This window comes from Agelaius tricolor, unplaced genomic scaffold (genome assembly GCF_023055355.1).
Source record: "Agelaius tricolor isolate 1412-34295 unplaced genomic scaffold, bAgeTri1.0.p SCAF_15, whole genome shotgun sequence".
In the NCBI taxonomy this organism is placed as follows: domain Eukaryota; kingdom Metazoa; phylum Chordata; class Aves; order Passeriformes; family Icteridae; genus Agelaius; species Agelaius tricolor.
Window position 1 is genome coordinate 2,458,002 of NW_027269275.1, and position 17,889 is coordinate 2,475,890.

The window sequence follows — 17,889 nt, forward strand, 5'->3', positions numbered from 1 at the left end:
GTGAGGAGTTACAAGCCAGAAGAGTTTGAGTAGAGTGTTAGTGAATTTATCACAGGGTGAAAATGTAGAATTTTGGGGTTTTAGAATGGGGGTCCAGGAGGCAAGATGGAGGAATCTGGGCATGTCCTGTCTTTCTTCTCCTGCTTCTTGTCCTCCATCTTCAGCTGTGATGGTGGCACTTTTGGATTGGTTTAGACACAGACTGTCTAACATAGGGGATAGGTATTGGGAAATTATTGTAAATAAAGTACAGGTAGTTTGTAATATAAAAAGTTAACACCACCCCAAGGGCAGGGACTGTGCCACAACCTGGACAGATCTCAGCAGGTCAGAGAAAGAATGGAACAGATAAGAGAAAATAAACACAGAACCGACAAATCCTGGCTTCTTTGGTCACAGAGCTGGGAAAAAAGAGACTTTCAAACACCTCAGGAGCCATTTCAACCACAGAAACCCGAGATGTATGTGCCAAAATACCCAACAGGATTTCTCAACAGGTTCTTGTTTTTCCATGTGGTCCAGGACTAGAGACATCCTTTACAAAAATTCAAATGAATTCTTAATGAGTTCTTCTATTGCCAATGTCTGCCAAAGACAACAGTTTAGTGAATGCCACAGTTCCCAAACCAGAAGCATAGGCTGGGTTTGAGCATTAAATCTCAAAGCATTTAGAGCAAAACTTGTGCTTTAGCTGTCAAACACTGCCAGGACAGTCTTCCAGCAGAGCCTGCTGGGCTGTTCATACTGAGAACTGGTAATGACTCCTATATTGCAGGTGCACAAATAAAATCTCCTTCAAAGATACTGCATTTCCTACCACAATGAAGTAGTAATTAAAAATAAATCATGTTTTACAGGTCTAAAGAGCCCTCCACATCTGGCTAATCTAAGTTAAGATAATTAAAACCAGACACATGATTTGGAAGTGTGGACACTTACTGCTACATGTCCTCCAGCTTCTACAACTTGTGATGTCTGAAAGTAAAACTGTATTAACAGTCTGAAACTGTCACAGGAATGTAAAGATTATAACTAAAAGTTATCTTGGTGTACTTGTGAAGTCCACTGTGCAAAATCCACTTCTAAAGTGTAGCTTATAACTTATTTTTAGTAGTGAGGAACCAGTTAAAAACAGGTTGAAAAAATATTTTTAATGGAAAATTGTACCTATGCAATGACTCATACAATTAAGAAACCAATTTTTATTGTATTTTTGTAGCTGTCTGTAAGCATAGTATTTCTTAAAGAGCAAAGAAACATCTGAAGAGAATTTAAGTGATTTTATTTTGCTCACAGTTTTATGTAAATTGTAACATCACCACTTATATACAAAATTAGTTGAGTAGATCAGAACACCAATGATTTCCTCAGCAGGCAATCATGACCGAGCAGACAAACACTGATTCACCACTTCCAGCAGGTGAGTGTTTTCCAAAGCAGCTGCCACCCGCTCCTTATCAGCGAGCTGTTTGTTAACTGCAGGAAAAACCCACAGGAAACATCAGGACAGAGGCACTGGGTGTGCTCAGGCTGGGTGAGCACAGCTCCGTGGTGCTGCAGGGCTGGGCATGCCAAGGCACCCCAGGCTCTGTCTCTGTCACAGCAGCTGCTCCTCAGGTGGGACACAAGAAATCCCAATTTCCTCCCCTCTTCCAAGTGCTCAGGCACATAATCAGTGACTGCCTGAGAGCAGAGCCTGAGGAGATGTTTAAAGAACACTGCAGCCCAATCTCAGTGACACTCAGTGTTCCTGCCCTGGAACATCCACCAGGATCTGCACAGAAATTCCCAGACCTAAGCAGATGCTCTGCAGCTGTGGGAACCTCTCTCTCCTCGCTAATTTTCAAGATTAAACAAATTTGAAGACCACACAAGAGAGGACTAAAAGCCTTACCTGCGTGCTCAGAGGCATGTGTTCCTGGCGTTATATGAACATCCAGCTGAAACAGCAGCACACAAGAAATAGGGCATGAGTTCAACAAAATAGTGGAAGATTAAGTTCAAACTAATAAAAATGAAATAGTAACAAAAAGCAGGGAGAACGGACAGTCTTGCCACTATCAGTTACTCTATATAATGGAATAAAATACAAGTCTAAAATTGCAGAGAATTCTGCATTTGCAGGTGTCTAAGCTGCTCCAGACAAGGGTGAGAGCTGCCCTCCTGCCTGAAACAGAGCATGCAGTGATTGCCCTCAGACAACAGCCCCAGAACCCCAACAACCCCCAGAACTGTGCACTGCTTTTCACCCACTGCCCTCTCTGCTTCCTGCAGGGTCCCTCACACAAAAAATGAAAAAAGCTCTCATTATTTTTCACTGCAAGCTGGTTAGCTCTTTCATTTTTCTTCCTTTTTTAAAATTTTTCCAAACACCTCCCCCACTTTTGCTTTGATCCCCACCTTGAACCTCTCGGGCAGCGAGCGGAGCAGTTTGACCTTGATGGAGAGGCCGATGAGGGTGGCCATGCTGCAGTGAGGGATGGTGGGCGTGAACTCCACCGACACCGTGCTCTGGGCATCGTCCACCTGCGGGGACAGCGCTGCTCACACCCAAACCCCAGCCAGCCTGGGGCACGGGGCTCACTGGCACCTGGCAGTGCTGTGCTCAGGTGCTACTGTAAATACAGTTAAATATTGTAACATACTACGGATGTATCTAAACATTATAAAATATTATGTATCATTAATATGTAAATCATATGTTAAAAATATAGAATATAATAATACACATGTTATAATTATTAAAATTATAACTGTTCTAAATATATTTAAATATTATATATTTAAATATTATATTATATATTATTTAACATGTATAATTTAATATAACTAATATATATTATTTTTTATATATTGAATAGCTTTAATATATTATATATTATTATATTTATTATTATACTTAAAATCAATTATCAAATAATATGCATTAATTATGATGTATTATTTAATATCTAATTAATATTGCGTTATATATTATTAACTATTATAATATTTAAATATATTATTTAATTATTATTTTATTATTATTTAAACATATTACATTATATTATATTATATTATATTATATTATATTATATTATATTATATTATATTATATTATATTTATTATCGGACGCCTGAAGCAGCACATCCGGGCGGGATCTCACTTTCACTCGCATTTGCTCGACGACGTTCAGCTCCTCCAGGGTGAGCGGGTGCTCGGGGTCATTGATGGAGCGGATGAGATGTGCGCGTTAAGGAAAGAGGCGCTGCCCGCCCTGCCCGGCCCGGCCCTGCCCGGCCCGGCCCTGCCCCGCCCGGCCCGGCCCTGCCCTGCCCGCCGCTCCCGCAGGATATCGAAGATCTCCCGGTCGTCGATGGCGTCGGGCAGCTCATCGTCCTCCTCGCGGGCGGTCACGGGGCGCTCCCCGGAGCGGCGGTAGATGAGCGGGTTCGCGTTCTCCAGCGGAGCCGCGCCGGGGCCCGGGCCCACCATGGCGGCACCGACACCGGAACCAGCCCGGAGCGGGATCGGCGCCGCACCGGGGCGGGAGGGGCCGGGAGCGGGGCGGGCCCGGGGCGGGCGCGGGGCGGCTCCCGGGGCGGGAGCGGGGCGGGAAGGACCCGGGGCGGCTCCCGGGGCGGGAGCGGGGCGCGCAGGGTCCGGGGCGGGCCCGACTCCTCGGGCGCTTGCCCGGAGCCTGGCTCGGCCGCAGCACTGGGCTGGAGGCGAATGGAGTCGGCGGCGCAGTGCCCGCCTGTGCCCGGCGCTGCCGAGGATGCTCCGATGCAATTGTTTATCTCATCTGTTCCCTACTCTGAAAAGTCAAACAAAAGAACCCCGCGCAGATTTAAACTGGAGTGGTAGAGTGTGGCAATGACATACTTTGGCTTCATACACCCCTCTAAAAGGAGACTAAGGCAAGAATTAACTATTTTGATTTGGTTTTCTTCTTTGTTTATTGTTACTTTCTAGTTATTTGTAGTCTAATCCCGGTTGTTGGGTGGGGGTCAAGTTAGGGGGTTTTATTGTTTGTTTTGCTTGTTGCGGTGTTTTGGTGATATTTTTGTTGTTTTTAGGGGGTTTTAAAGAACTTTGTAGCATTTAAGCTCTGTGTTCCGACTCGCCCTGTGTTCTCTGCCGGTGGCGCTGACAGCCGGGGAATGAGCGGCGATCGGCGCTGGGCACTGCCGGGACCGGCTGAGGCCCTCCCGCCTTGCGAGGCGGCGGCGCCGGGGCTGTGCCGGTGATCGGGGCTGTGCCGGTGATCGGGGCTGTGCCGGTGATCGGGGGCTGTGTCGCTGTTCAGGGGCTGTATCGATAATCAGGGGCTGTGTCGCTAGTCGGGGGCTGTATTGATAATCAGGGTCTGAATCGATAGTCGGAGCTGTATCTCTGGTCAGGGTCTGTATCGATAATCAGGGTCTGTGTCGCTGGTCAGGGTCTGTATCGATAATCAGGGGCTGTATCGATAATCAGGGGCTGTATCGATAATCAGGGTTCTGTATTCCTGATCAGGGGCTGTATCGATAATCTGGGGCTGTATCGATAATCAAGGTCTGTATCCCTGATCAGGGTCTGTATCGCTGATCAGGATCTGTATCTCTGGTCAGGGTCTGTATCGATAATCAGGGTCTGTATCGCTGGTCAGGGTCTGTATCGATAATCAGGGGCTGTATCGATAGTCAGGGTCTGTATCGATAATCAGGGGCTGTATCGATAATCAGGGTCTGTATCGCTGGTCAGGATCTGTATCGATAATCAGGGGCTGTATCGATAATCAAGGTCTGTATCGATAATCAGGGTCTGTATCGCTGATCAGGATCTGTATCCCTGATCAGGGTCTGTCTCTCTCTCCTGTTTGTTTTTGGCGCTCAGGAGGCGCTGCTGCCGGTCACGCTGCAGTTCAGCCGCGCTCCGTGCCCCGGGTGCCCTCGCCGGGACCTTTGTCCCCTCCTGTTCCGCATAAAAGCAGGAAGGGTCCCCGGGAGCCCGGCCGGGGTGACAATGTCTCCGGAGAGCCCGATCGCGTCGCTTTGTGCCTGGTTTGGGTTTGCAGCGCTCCTCGTGTGCGGGGCAGAAGGTGAGCCCCGCGAGCTGCTGGTCTTATTCTTGCTGCTGGGGAAGCCACTGCACCAAGTTCCAATGATTTTTATAAAGGCCGTAAATCTCTTCTGCTTTGATTACCAATCTGCCAAAATGCCTTCATGATGCAAAAATTACTGGTTTTGTGAGATGAAACTTTTTCAGATGATTTAATGAAAATAAAGCTTTCTGTCTTTTTTAAAAGGTAGAAAGCAGCAACATTTCTGAATTCTCTAAACAAAATATTTTTAAGATCTTGTTGAATGGTAAATTTAGGAAGTATTAATGGTTTTGCTGTTTGCTCTGAAATTTGCTCTTGCAGGGTGACAAAATCCTGCCCTACCTGGCTCCAGGTGACACTGGCATGGGGGTTTGGCAGGGGGTGTCTGTCACTCCACCAAAGCAAAATGAAGACTGAACAAAATTGAAAGGAATAACCTGAAATGTTCTAAATTAAACAATCAGTTAAAAAATACTTAATGGAAAAGTCTGTGTGATAATTATGAAGATGCAATTTAATTTTTTTTTTACCTTTTGTGTTACCTAGGACAGAGTGGTGCTGGGCCAGAAGTGACCATCGCACTCGGACGGCTCAAAGGAACACAGACAAATGTGAAGGGCACAGACAAGCTTGTAAATGTTTTCCTCGGAATTCCTTTTGCAAAAGCCCCTCTTGGATCCTTGAGGTTTTCTCCGCCTGAACTGCCTGAACCCTGGACTGGTGTGAGAGATGCAACTTCTTACCCACCGCTGTGAGAGCTGCTCATTTCTAGGCAGAGCCTGCCCGTGCTGGTCAGAGCTCTGTTTATTGGGGTGCAGAGGCCTGAGTTAATATTTGGTGGTGGATACACTGCCAGTACTGGAGTGTTTCTGGTACAGGTGTGGAGATGTGCTTTTACAGGCTGCACCTCTCACTGATTATAGATAAGACAAAATCAAGCACCCTGTGGGGATTCAGCTGGGTGCAAAAGAAGTTTTCTCTACTGTTGTTACCTTGATGCTATTGCAGGTTTAGTACTAATAATTGTGGTTTTGTTTTTTTGGTTTGTTTTTTTTTTTTGTGAAGCTGTCCTCAAGATCTGTCCCTGTTGAAAACAGCTGAAAAAAACTTTAAAGAAAAGCACCTTGCATTCCAAACTTCTGAGGACTGTTTATATCTCAGTGTTTACAGCCCTGCTGGCTCAAGCAAGAAGGACAAGTTACCTGTATGTAAACCATTGAACAAACTTGTGTTTTATAAAGTTTGCAAATAATGATTGCTCCTGCTTTTGAAAATGTGATGTTGCACAAACAGAGATAATATTAGCATGTGAAATTCCAAGTCCACCAATCTGAAATTCAGCAGCCATCGTGCTTCGGTGATTTGGTGTTCCTAATTCTCTGATGTTGTTTTCCTTTTTCAAGTGAAATCTGCAAACCAGTGCATAAAGGTGTGTCTCACCCTCTTGTTTCCAAGGTAATGGTGTGGATCCATGGAGGCAATTTCATCTTTGGTGGTGCTGCTCGGTATGATGGCTCTGCACTGTCAGCCTATGAGAATGTTGTGGTGGTATTAATTCAGTACAGACTGGGACTCCTTGGATACTTCAAGTAAGAACACCTATTTCACTATGTAAAAAGTACTTGCTGTCATGATTAAAGCATGGGAAGTTCTGATTGCTAAATGTGCTGAACTTCTATATCAGCTTCCCACTGTTAGAGTGGTTTAAATGTACATAATTCACCAACATCAGGACTTCAGAGCACTGAGAAATGTCTGTACATTCCATCTGCATGGTCATGTGATTGCAGCCTATCAGATCATAGCTGGGCTTATTTGGTGCTGGACAGGATGTTTGTTCTGGCCTTTGCTTCCACCCTTTGCTGTGTAAAGCAAAAACTCAGGCAGAGTGAAGGCCAGGGGTGCACCTGAGCAGGGGTGAGCAGAGAATGGCGGGAGTCGGGCTGAGGTGTGACCCTGAGGGGCTGTAGGTCACTTTGCACCAAGCACAGAGTGCTGAGGTGGCTCTGCTGTGCCACTGTCACTGTGCCACTGCTCTGTGCTTTCTGAGGTGGCTCTGCTGTGCCACTGTCACTGTGCCACTGCTCTGTGCTTTCTGCTGTGCCACTGTCACTGTGCTGAGCAGGGCTCTGTGCTTTCTGAGGTGGCTCTGCCGTGCCACTGTCACAGTGCTGAGCAGGGCTCTGTGCTTTCCTTCCAGCACTGGTGACGAGCACGCCCCTGGGAACTGGGCGTACCTGGACCAGGTCGCTGCCCTTCGGTGGGTGCAAGGAAACATCGAGCACTTTGGTGGAGACCCAGCTTCTGTCACTCTCTTTGGGATATCTGCAGGATCTTGCTCTGTTTTTGCACATGTAGGTATATAGTAGATAAAAATAAAAGTCTTCAAAAGCTTAATTAATGTAACATTTCATGCTTAATCTGGTTTTTGACAGTAAGTTTAACAGCACATTGGGCTAAATCTGGAGATTTAGCAAATAAAGATGTATAATTCCCAACTGAATCCAGGAGTTAATAGACTATAACTAGCATAAAGTTGTAAGGTAAGGATGTTAATCTAGAATAAATACTTTTTGTTCTTCCCTTCTTGGCAGGTGTTATCTCCTTTATCTAAGGGTCTCTTTCATAAAGCAATAGCAGAGAGTGGAATTATAATTCCCCCCAGTAAAGATTTACGTCTTTCAACAGATCTTGAGGTAAGCTCGTTTTTTTTTTTCATTTTAAAGTCTTTATAGCCTAAAATAGGCTTCTCCTATGGATAGAAGGATATTAAATATCTATATAGGATATATATGGATATCTAAAGGATACTTCTATGTGATAATTTGTTTAAAAGAGAAAAGGGGAAAATGTCATTGTATACCATGCAACAAAGTTGATCCAGTTTATTGTTGCAGCACACCTGTTGAATTTTGGTCTGTTTGGTGTTAGAAACAGATTGGACACTGTATGATTGTAACAGCTGTGGGCTGGCAAAGGCATTTCAGTCACACACATATCAAGCTAGGGAAATGTCCATTTCTATACCCACTGTACTTGATACAGTAACTCTGGCATTTATTATGGAAAATTTGACAAGAATCCAGAAGAAGAATTCAGTTTTTTATTGACCTACAGTTTTTTTAAGGAGGGCCTTTATGTGAAGTAAATTAATTAAATATAAAACAACATAAAACCCCCAAACTTAAAATAAAATCACTTTCTATAAGTGCCTTTTAATATCTTTTCCTGTAATGGCAGACAGTAATAATGTAAATGTTTTTGTATTTTCTTTCTTTATTTGGTTTATGCTAAAGCTTGCATTATCTCTACAGCAAAGTTTGAAAAAACAGTGAATGGAAATACAACAAGAAAGAGAAGTACACCAGAATGATTTCACTTTGTGATCAAACTGTAGCATTTCCAGTAAAACAAAATACTCAAAGATCTATCAAGCTCACTTAAATCTGCCACTAAGAAGCTCTTAACAGCAGCATGTATAATGATTTTATAACAGTGCTTGTCTTTGTTGATAATTTTCAGAAAATTGCCAAAATCTTCAAATGTGATAGAAGCAGTTCCCTCTCCCTGCTGGACTGCTTGAGGAAGCTGGAAGCAGAGCACATAGTCCTTAACAGCAAGGTAGGTGAGACTTCATGGCAACAGAACTTTTTAATGGCTCACTTGCAAAACTTTAGCTCAGCCTCTGACCAGAGTTCATTGATGGTCCGTTCCAAAGTTGATTTTTCTTATCTTTTGTCAAAATACTCCCTAAATGCTGAAGCAATTTCACACATCAATTCTTTCTGGAAGTTTGGCAGTGTCACAGCACCTGTGAAGTTGTGAGCCTGAGCATCCCTGTGTTTTAATGTCAGAAGAGCCCAGGATCAGGAACCCATTACATTCCTCTACACTTGACCCAGCCAGGCCTGCATTTTACACTCCTGTGCCAAACTGAATTTATGTTACAGTGGCTGTAGGTACTTGGATTTCTTAAAGCCCTTTTTTGCATTTTGGATATTCAGTGTGGACATCTTACATGATTTGAAGAAAAAATTGGAAATACTATTAATAACTAATTTGATCTTTTTTTTTTCCTCTTCCTTCAGGAAATCTCATTTCTACCCTTAGTTTTGGATGGAGTGTTTCTTCATAAGCCACCTGAGGAGATATTGGCTGGAAAAGAATTCAATGCAGTCCCGTTCATGATAGGAGTCACCAACAATGAATTTGGCTGGAACATTAGATCGGTGATTTAATGTCTATTCTTTGTTTTTAATGTGTTTTTAATGTTTGTGTCAAGTGATAGGACAAGTCTTTGCAGTGATGGAAATGCATACAAGGTAAACATTGCATAGATCATGGCTCTGCAGTGACCCAGAACCACTGGGTCTGAAGAGAGGCTTCATCCTGCAAGTTAAACTGCATGGACACATCAGCTGGAACATCAGTTTTGTACAGTGCTTTCTTATCCTACAGTTTTGATCCCTCATCCGGGCAGAGAGAGGAAAAAGAATGCAACAATCAAGGACTTGTTCCTGAAAGACAAGTAAAGCCAATCCTTTCCCCACAAGGCTCAGTAGTCAGGGTTGATACACAGTGTGCTTAAAAATGTGCCACTGATCACCTCAACCAGCTTCCCCTTGGTATCATAACCTGCAGAAAGAGTTTTCATCTGAAAATCTCATCTGGAGCAGAGTGAGGGCACAATGCAGGTGCCCAGCCCATTCTCCTTTCTCATGGGAACTCAATGGGTGCCTCCAAAACATGAGCAAATGCTCTCAGTGCACAAAAACTGCAGGAGATGGATTTGTGTCCTCTCCTTTCTTGTCCCTTTCTTTTATTTCCTAAATATTTCCTTTGTGTAGTACCAAGCATTTGTTCTGACTCTATGAAGCAGCTGTTGCTGGTTGTAAGTCCCAGAAGAACCATGCAAAGTGAAATCTGTTTGAATTTATTTTGCAGACAGAAGAGTTGTTATATGTGATGCTGTAAAAGAGGAAGAACACTGCATTAGTCTTATTTCAAAGGGCTCAAACAATTGGACTAGAGACAGACTGCCAGTGACTTTTAAGATCTCCCCCAGCAGAATGACAATAAGCCTGTGAGACATAAGCAGCTTTTTGCTTCAACTCTGCCCTCGTGTTTTCTAGTCTTACAAGTTTCTTAACATTGATTTAAGGATAAATTATGTATTAGGAGTGGTTTATGTCGAAACCTTCACCAAGACAACGTTTACTGCAGTAAATACAAGCTTTTCAAGACAGCTGCTGCACTGTGCTGCACTTTTGCATATGATATGATGCTTTAAAAATAAACACCAGTAGTAAGAATTAATGGAATAATGTAGTTTCAATGTTTAAAATAATAGAGACATTGAATGGTATGCTAATAACATTGGTTTTTTTTCTCTGTACAGACATCAAAAATGAAAGGTTTGAGGGAGATAGGAGATAGAAAATCAATTGCCTCAACTGTAGAGGTTTTTCTACCAATGATTGTAAGTACTGCTGCACTAATCTAAACTGAGAAGTGAATTTTCTTTTTCATGTATGTAAAAGATTTGGGTCTTACTGCTTGAGTCATAGTGTTACTGAGGGCTGAGGCCATGGTAGGCTTTGGGGAGAATCCCAGCAAAGTTGACAGGACCAGGGTGTATGGAATTACACAGAAATAGGATTGAGCCAGACCTGGGATTTGGGAAAATGCCTTTTTCATTCTAGACCTCAAAGAATACTTTTATCTTACCTCTTTGTGGGATTACTGTAATAGCTTCCCTAATGTTAAGGAATCTTATGGCTAATCTCCTGCTTAGGGAGTTTCAAGGTGTATTTTTCAGTATATTTACATTAAATGTAGCTTTTAAAGTAGTTACTTTGCACTCCTCATTTTGAGGTGCATCTCTCAAGCAGCAAATTCTAACCCTGAAAATTTACACTGTTTGGAGATCCCATTGGCCTTGTCCTCTTGTCTAATGGTCCATAAATCTTTCAAGGACTGAGAATTTACTTTTGTAATTCCCATCTCTCTTCTCCTGATGAAGACAGAAGCTGAAGATATTGTCAGGAAAAATTGCTGGATCTGCACTTATTCCTGTAGAGTTTTAACCCATATGAATCTGGAGCAAATTTGACCTGAGGTGGTTGGTTTGTTTGGTATTTTTTTGCCCACAAAAAGCATGAATAGGTTTTGTTTCCCATCAGCATGGGTGCTGTCCTGGACATTTTGCCTTTGCAGAATCTCTGAAGTTTAAAAGATGGCAAATTTAGGTGTTCATTCAGACAGTGATTGTTTGTCTGTTTGTTTCTTGTCTCTTAGGATGTACCCTCAGATTTTCTGCCCATGATCTTAGATGAATATCTGGGAGACACAGAGGACCCTGCAGAGCTTCGGGACGGATTCCTGGACCTGCTGGGGGACATGGCAATTGTCATGCCAGCCATTAAAGCACTGAATTATCACAGGGGTAAGCTGATCAACAGCAGTGGGACACTCAAACCCCCTACTGCAGGCTGGATCAAATGATGCAGACACAAATCCTGTCATATGTAGGCAGCCCTTCTTGAGATTGCCACTGGGAGCAATGATACAGGTCTGCAGGATTGTGTCCCTTATCTCTGTGCAAGTGTGCTCATAATCACAATATATTGAGAGCAGAGCACGATAACACAGGTAAATATTTGCTAACTGAAGTATACAGGCTTAAAAATTAAAACATATCAAAGCACTTTTGTCCTTTGGCCCATGGCTGTTTGGGAAGTCAGCAGCTCTGTGGTCTGTAAATTTTCTGGTGTGTAGGTATAGACAAGTCATGCCAAGATTTTCCAAAGTGGAAATAATTTGATATTTTGTTTTCTGTATGTTATCTTAGAGTAGATCTTCCAATTTTGGGGTTTTTTGTGTAAGCTAAGCACTTCATTTTGCATTCAAAGTAAAAGTACATATTTGAATGTAACAATTACACTAGAAAAGTGCCCAGTATAAACCTCTTTTTAAAGCAGTATTTTAAACAGCTGATGACAGCTGAAGTTTATTTATCTCTTCTGTAACTCCCTGTATGTTATGTCTTGCAGAGTCTGGAGCTCCCACCTACTTCTTTGAGTTCCAGCACCGGGCCAGTGCATTCAGGGACAGCAAACCTGACTATGTGAAGGCTGACCATGGGGATGAAGTTGGTTTTGTCTTTGGGGGGCCATTTCTGGCTGGGGACATCCAGCTCCGCAGTAAGGAACAGACACCACTCACTCCTGAATGACTCCTGTAGCCCTGGCATTTTTCTATTCAGTGTTCTATTAATTTCCATCAGATTAAAGTGCATATATTGGCAGTGAGACCAAGCCATAACCCTTTCTCCTGGCAGAATTGGTTTTATGCATTTAACCATCTTCTCCAGCTTCTCTCCTTTACAGTTTGCTTGGTCTGAAGCACAGTCCCACATCTTGTCAGCAATTCAGCAAATAGGATATTTCCTAGAAAATTCATTGTCATTGTCCCAGCACTGTGCTGAATTTGCCAAATGGCTTTGGCTGAAAATGAAATTGAAGGAAAGGTCAATTAAACTTGTAGGGTGCTTGGGAAGCAGGAAAGCCAGGATCTCTTCTTTTCCTGAGGAGTTTAGGCCAGTGTCTCCTCCTTGGAGGAAATCCCATGGGCTGTCAGGCTCCAGAGAATGGGAGACTTGGCTTCTTTTGCAGGAAGTGACCCCAGCCATGTTCAGAGCAAGGCTTGGAATTCTAGTGTTTCATTTTCTGTGTGAAGATCCAATGGTTAGGACTGTTTTGCCTCACAATTCAATTAATACTTGAGCATTTATTCAAATGGAACCATTTGAGGGAGGATTAAGGGTGTACTCCCAAAATTCCCATGGGATTCTGGAAGTTCCCTCTGTCAGAATCCCACATTTTTATATTCCCAATGAATCTGCCAATCACTGAACAGTTAAGAAACATGATGCCAATTCCTAAGGAACATTATTAATCCAGCAATATCCTTTAATTACATATGCCTAAGACAGTAGTATTCAGCATGAAGTATTTTCTTTCCTGTGGAACGTATTAGGAACAGTTCTTATTTTGACAGAGACACAAAAATTCTGCTTATTTTAAGTGAATTCACTATTTTTTCTGCTTTTATTTTTGTGATTTGCACAGTAGTTCATAGTCTGATCAAATATATAGGTTAAAGCCTACATAAATGAAAGTATTTCCTTTTACTTCATTGAACTTTGGAGCAATCCAGCTATGTTGTAAAGCCCTTTGTTAATCTGTTACCAGAGCCTTTTCCTTTTTTTTTTTTACTTACATACCTTTGGCACTAGGAAACACTGAACAGCTCTTTTCCCCTTTGCCTGAATTTATCAAGGGCTTTAAAATACCAAACATTTTTCTTAGTGTATTGAGATGCATTTATAATTAAAAACACACAGGAACTGAAATAATTCCCACCTAGTGATACAGTGAGCTTATGTTATGTGTAACTATATTTAAAGAAATACTCTTAAAGTATTTTAAGAGAAATGGAGTGGCACCATCTTGTGTGAGAATGAAGAAATCTTTGCACAGTCATGCTCTGAATAATAGGGAGAATTTCAGTCCCACAAAACTAGAATGGGATCCAGGAAACACAGCCATGTGGCCCATTCCTGCAGTTGTACTGGGATGCAGGACACATGGGGGGTTTTTGGTTCTGCTCTGATTTCCTGGAAGGTTACAGGCACATCACCTTATTTCCTTATTCCCAAATTCCCAGATTTCTACAGTGGGGTAATGATGCTGAAGTCATTCATGAGGAGTGCTGAAATACCCTGATGCTTGCTGTAGGAGTGATGTTGGCCAGTGGTGTTGCAATTGCCACGTTGGAATTTTGCAATTGCCAGCATATTCACAGAGGGGAATGCTGCTGCTGTAGGAGCCATGTCCTGATTTGTGCCACACAGAGTAGCTATTCTGTGTTTTGTCTTTCAGGTGAGGTTACAGAGGAAGAGAAGAACCTCAGCAGAACTCTAATGAAGTACTGGGCTAACTTTGCTCGAAATGGGTAAGAATCATGAAGTTCATGACAGATATTGCTGCTTTGCACTGACTCTATGAGGAATTGGCTGGTTTAATTGATTCAGTCTTAACTTGTGTGATTGAATTCCCTTGTGGCTGAAAAGGGCACTCACTCTTCTTTCCTCTTGCTTACAGAAATCCTAATGGAGAGGGTCTGGTTGAATGGCCATCTTACAACCTAGATGAAGAATACTTGCAGATAAATCTACAACAAAAGAAAGACAGAAAGTTGAAAGAAAAGAAGGTAGAATTCTGGAAAAAAGTGATCCTTGAAAAGACAAATAGCAAAAGCACAGAAAACAAGAAGTTTAAATTAGAGTTATAGTTTACAGTCTAAGCATGCACATAATATGCAAAATATTAGGATATTAAAAATTAATTGAAGTATATTTGAGGATAAAATTGCATTTCCCTCACCTTTTCTTCACAGTTGTCATACCTGCAATTATTCACTGTAATAATTCCAGTTGATCCTCACTTGTCAAATACAGCTACCAAATTTCCCCAATGCTCATGTTTTTCTGTCACTCCCCATGACTGAAGACAGAATGTAGCAGCAATGTTGTTTTAATAAAGGAAAATTAATGAACACCCAATTTGTGAGTAAGATTCTCTTGATGCCAAGTTTATTGGTGGTACAGAAGCTTTGGTGTGGTGTAGATACAGAAATGTCCTCTGTGGAAAGAAGATGAAAGTACAGAAGGTTCTGCTTTGTCTGTTGGTTTTACAACTGAGACAGGATAGTTCTGACTGCTGTGGTACTTAACCTGTAACAATAGTGCTGGAATTAAGATTTCTCCCAAATGTTAGAAAAGGGAGAAAAATTCTCTAGTACCCACAATTCTCTGCTTTTAAATTCAGTTGTAACTCCCCTACAAGGATTAACATTTCTGTTGTTTCCCCAGTGCTTCTCTGTGTGCTCCAGGCTGTCCCCTGTGCCATTGTCCCTGTTTGCACTGGCTCACAGCCTCACTGCCAGCCCTAGGTCTGTCCCAGGGCCACTCCAGGGTGCTTTGGCTGCCAAGAACATGAAGCACTCTTCATGGCAGAGTTGCCAATCACTTCTCTGCCATGTCTTTGTTTGCTGTACCTGGCTCCTAGGCTGCTCCAGCTATCCCATATCACCAAAGGGGTATTGGAGACAGACAAAGGTGATACAGAGACTCCATCATCAGAAGGCATGAAAAGCACTTTATTATTAGGAATCCACAGTTCTTATAGAAACAATGGTGGACCTAAGACCTGAATTGGCCTTTAGGAATCTTCTCTCACCTATTGGTCAAGAAGGGACAACTCCTTCTTGTAAACATCTCTGACAAACAGAGATTGCCTTCCAGGTGCAGAGATTGAGATAATAATTGTTTTAATTCTTTCTCTGAGCTTTTTCACAGCTTCCCAGGAGAATCCTGGGAGAGCTGTGTCTCTCTCTGTTCAGAGGTTATGTGATTACCACAATCCCAGCCACATTCCTGGTCACACTGCTGCCTCACAGCAGTGATTCAGCTCCACACGTCCTACAGGGCAATGAACATCTGTTCCCCCTCCCTTCAGCTTCCCTCTATATCTCTGGAAGAAGTTTTTATTGTTCATGGCTAATAATGTCCTACAGCAAGTAGCTACCCATCCCTTCTTTCCCAGTTACTTCCTGGAAGAAGTAGGGTGGGATTTTCTACATTTTCTTGCCCAAGTTCTGTTGCCAGGCAGAACTCAGGAGCAGGGTCAGACTGTTTTACCACTGCAGTTTTGGTAAGCAAAACTTCCTCCTAAGCATCTGTCCTCACTTCTTACCTCGTTTGTTGTGTGAGGGGAATATAATTTCAAAACAGTTGTGCTAAATCTTCATTGCACAAACCTTTGACATGTTGTGTCACTTCCTTTAAAAGGAGATAAACAGGCAGTGCTGTATGGGTGTGCACAGAATACATGCTCATCTTGTGTATGCAGAGAAGTGCAGTTGAATTGACTTCCTAGCACAGGCCAGCACTAAAAATAATCACAGTGGAAAATGTCAGAAGATCTTACTGATTTCTATGTCGAGATAAGCACTGTGACACTCTTGGCTCCTGAGGTGAGATTCACATTGTTTCTTTAGCACGTGGTAAAGCTCTCCAAACTTCAGAGGCTTTAGCTCTAAGTTTTATATTCTGTAGTTTCATTGAATCCTCAGCAGGGGCTGTGATATTTTATTGTAGCAGTGAGCCCCTGAGCAGGGAATAACGAGCATTGAGTCAGTGATTGCAGAAGGCTGATCAATCACTTTATTGTACTACACTATACTATACTATATTGTACTATACTATATGAAAAACCCATCTTCCTTGACAGACAGTCCCAACAAACACACATGGATCCAATTGGTCAATGAATCCAAACACCACCACCAGTGTCCAATTAAGAAACCACTCTTTGGTAAACAATCTCCATAACACATTCCACATGTGCACAACAACAGCGGCAGCAAATGGAGATAAGAATTGCTTTCTCTGAGCTTTCTCACAGCTTCTCAAAGCTTCCCAGGAAAATCCTGGGAGAGAATTATATCTCTCTCTGTTCACAAATATGTGATTACCACAATATTTGTCCATTTTTTTTCAGCTATTGAAATCAGGACAGGTAGCTGTTTATTACAGTACAAAGAGGCAAAGGTCATCATGAGGCAGGATTTTTTCATTGACCTTTGTGCATTATTCACTTATGAATTATGTCACATTAAGACTTATGCATTATTCACTGATTGAGGGCAAGCTGCAAAATCTCTTTAATTTAATGCCAAACAGGATTCAAGAATCATACTCATCAGGTATGTAGCACTGTCCTCAGATTCTACTAGTCTGTGTCACTGGAGTAAGAGTCTCCACATTTGCAAAGCATATATGCCATGCTTGCAGATCTACCAAAGTATCTCCAGACAAGGCTGTAGGGATCTAAAGTCCCATTTTTTGTTATCTTATCCTACTGTAAGTAGGATCGGCGGAGTTCACAGAAACTGGTCTGCACACACACCATTTTCAGAATGGCTGCTTCTCTAGGCCTGTGGATGGGATGTGGGCTCAGAGTTGTTGCAGAGTAGGTACTTGAGAGAGAAGTAGTGAGCAGAACAAAGAAGAGAAAAGCTTGGAAATTAAAATAGTAATGAAGGTGGAAAATTAAAGGAAAGTAAATGGGAAAATATGGAGTCTAGGAAAATCAGCAAAGACCAGGTTATAGATAATAAATTCATCAAAAGGAGAGAGCAGCAGGTGGAGTACAGGATATTTGGCTTTGCAGCAAAGGACACCTCGTGTAGCTTGTGTGTCACTAGTGAGCTGAGGCATGAATGCCCACCAGTGTGGGAGCTGAGCCACAAGGAGGGATTCCTGTAGTTCCAATTTGCATGGAAAGAGTTTTCCCTTACCAGGAACCCAAACAGTACCAGGTAAGAGAAGGCAGAGAGAGAATGCACAGCAGCACCCAAGCAAGGGCTATAGGTTTGGTCTTGGCTAGGCTGTTTCCCACACGGAGATCTCAGCACCCAAAGGCAGTGAATGTGAGCGAGCAGAGCCGAGGTGTCCTGCAGGTGTGTGCGGGGCAGGCTGAGCAAAGCCTCCCCCGGAGCCGCAGCCGGACGTGCTGCAGCAGCAGGACAGCGCTCCCGGCAATGCCGGGCCGTTTCCAAAGCACTTGGAGCCCGCGGGGCCCGGGATTCTGGCAATGCCGTGGCCAAGGAGCGCTGGGGAGGCAGCAGGAGCGCCGTGGGCAGGAGGGCTCCCCGCTCCCGGGCCCAGCCCGGCAGTGCCGGCCTGGCTCGCAGCCCG

At 42.9% G+C, this 17,889-nt stretch overlaps 2 protein-coding genes across 2 annotated transcripts; one reads left to right on the forward strand and one right to left on the reverse strand.

Moving 5' to 3' along the window:
* Positions 1–1,261: 1,261 nt before the first annotated feature.
* On the reverse strand, positions 1,262–3,586 carry CIAO2B (cytosolic iron-sulfur assembly component 2B). The gene is made up of 5 exons (XM_071440210.1): positions 3,335–3,586; positions 3,147–3,224; positions 2,401–2,526; positions 1,895–1,940; positions 1,262–1,476 (listed from the first exon to the last, which is right to left on the reverse strand). The coding sequence occupies exons 1-5, from the start codon at positions 3,473–3,475 to the stop codon at positions 1,379–1,381; spliced, it is 489 nt and encodes a 162-aa protein (XP_071296311.1). The 5' UTR covers positions 3,476–3,586; the 3' UTR covers positions 1,262–1,378.
* Positions 3,587–3,645: 59 nt separating this feature from the next.
* LOC139596177 (fatty acyl-CoA hydrolase precursor, medium chain-like) lies at positions 3,646–14,684 on the forward strand. The gene is made up of 14 exons (XM_071440209.1): positions 3,646–3,900; positions 4,859–5,063; positions 5,613–5,817; positions 6,132–6,270; positions 6,522–6,655; positions 7,267–7,420; positions 7,661–7,762; positions 8,589–8,687; positions 9,155–9,295; positions 10,465–10,545; positions 11,364–11,511; positions 12,119–12,268; positions 14,009–14,081; positions 14,231–14,684. Exons 2-14 carry the CDS (start codon positions 4,988–4,990, stop codon positions 14,418–14,420), a joined length of 1,692 nt encoding a protein of 563 aa, XP_071296310.1. The 5' UTR covers positions 3,646–3,900; positions 4,859–4,987; the 3' UTR covers positions 14,421–14,684.
* Positions 14,685–17,889: the final 3,205 nt, after the last annotated feature.

Bases quoted from the DNA above. Each gene is read 5' to 3' on its own strand.
- CIAO2B (XM_071440210.1), bottom strand. From the start codon at position 3,475: ATGGTGGGCCCGGGCCCCGGCGCGGCTCCGCTGGAGAACGCGAACCCG. The intron at 3,225-3,334 runs ATCCTGCGGGAG...TAACGCGCACAT, and splicing joins ACGACCGGGAGATCTTCGAT to CTCATCCGCTCCATCAATGA. The intron at 2,527-3,146 runs GTGAGATCCCGC...CTGTCCCCGCAG, and splicing joins TCGAGCAAATGCGAGTGAAA to GTGGACGATGCCCAGAGCAC.
- LOC139596177 (XM_071440209.1), top strand. From the start codon at position 4,988: ATGTCTCCGGAGAGCCCGATCGCGTCGCTTTGTGCCTGGTTTGGGTTT. The intron at 7,763-8,588 runs GTAAGCTCGTTT...GATAATTTTCAG, and splicing joins GTCTTTCAACAGATCTTGAG to AAAATTGCCAAAATCTTCAA. The intron at 9,296-10,464 runs GTGATTTAATGT...TTCTCTGTACAG, and splicing joins TTGGCTGGAACATTAGATCG to ACATCAAAAATGAAAGGTTT.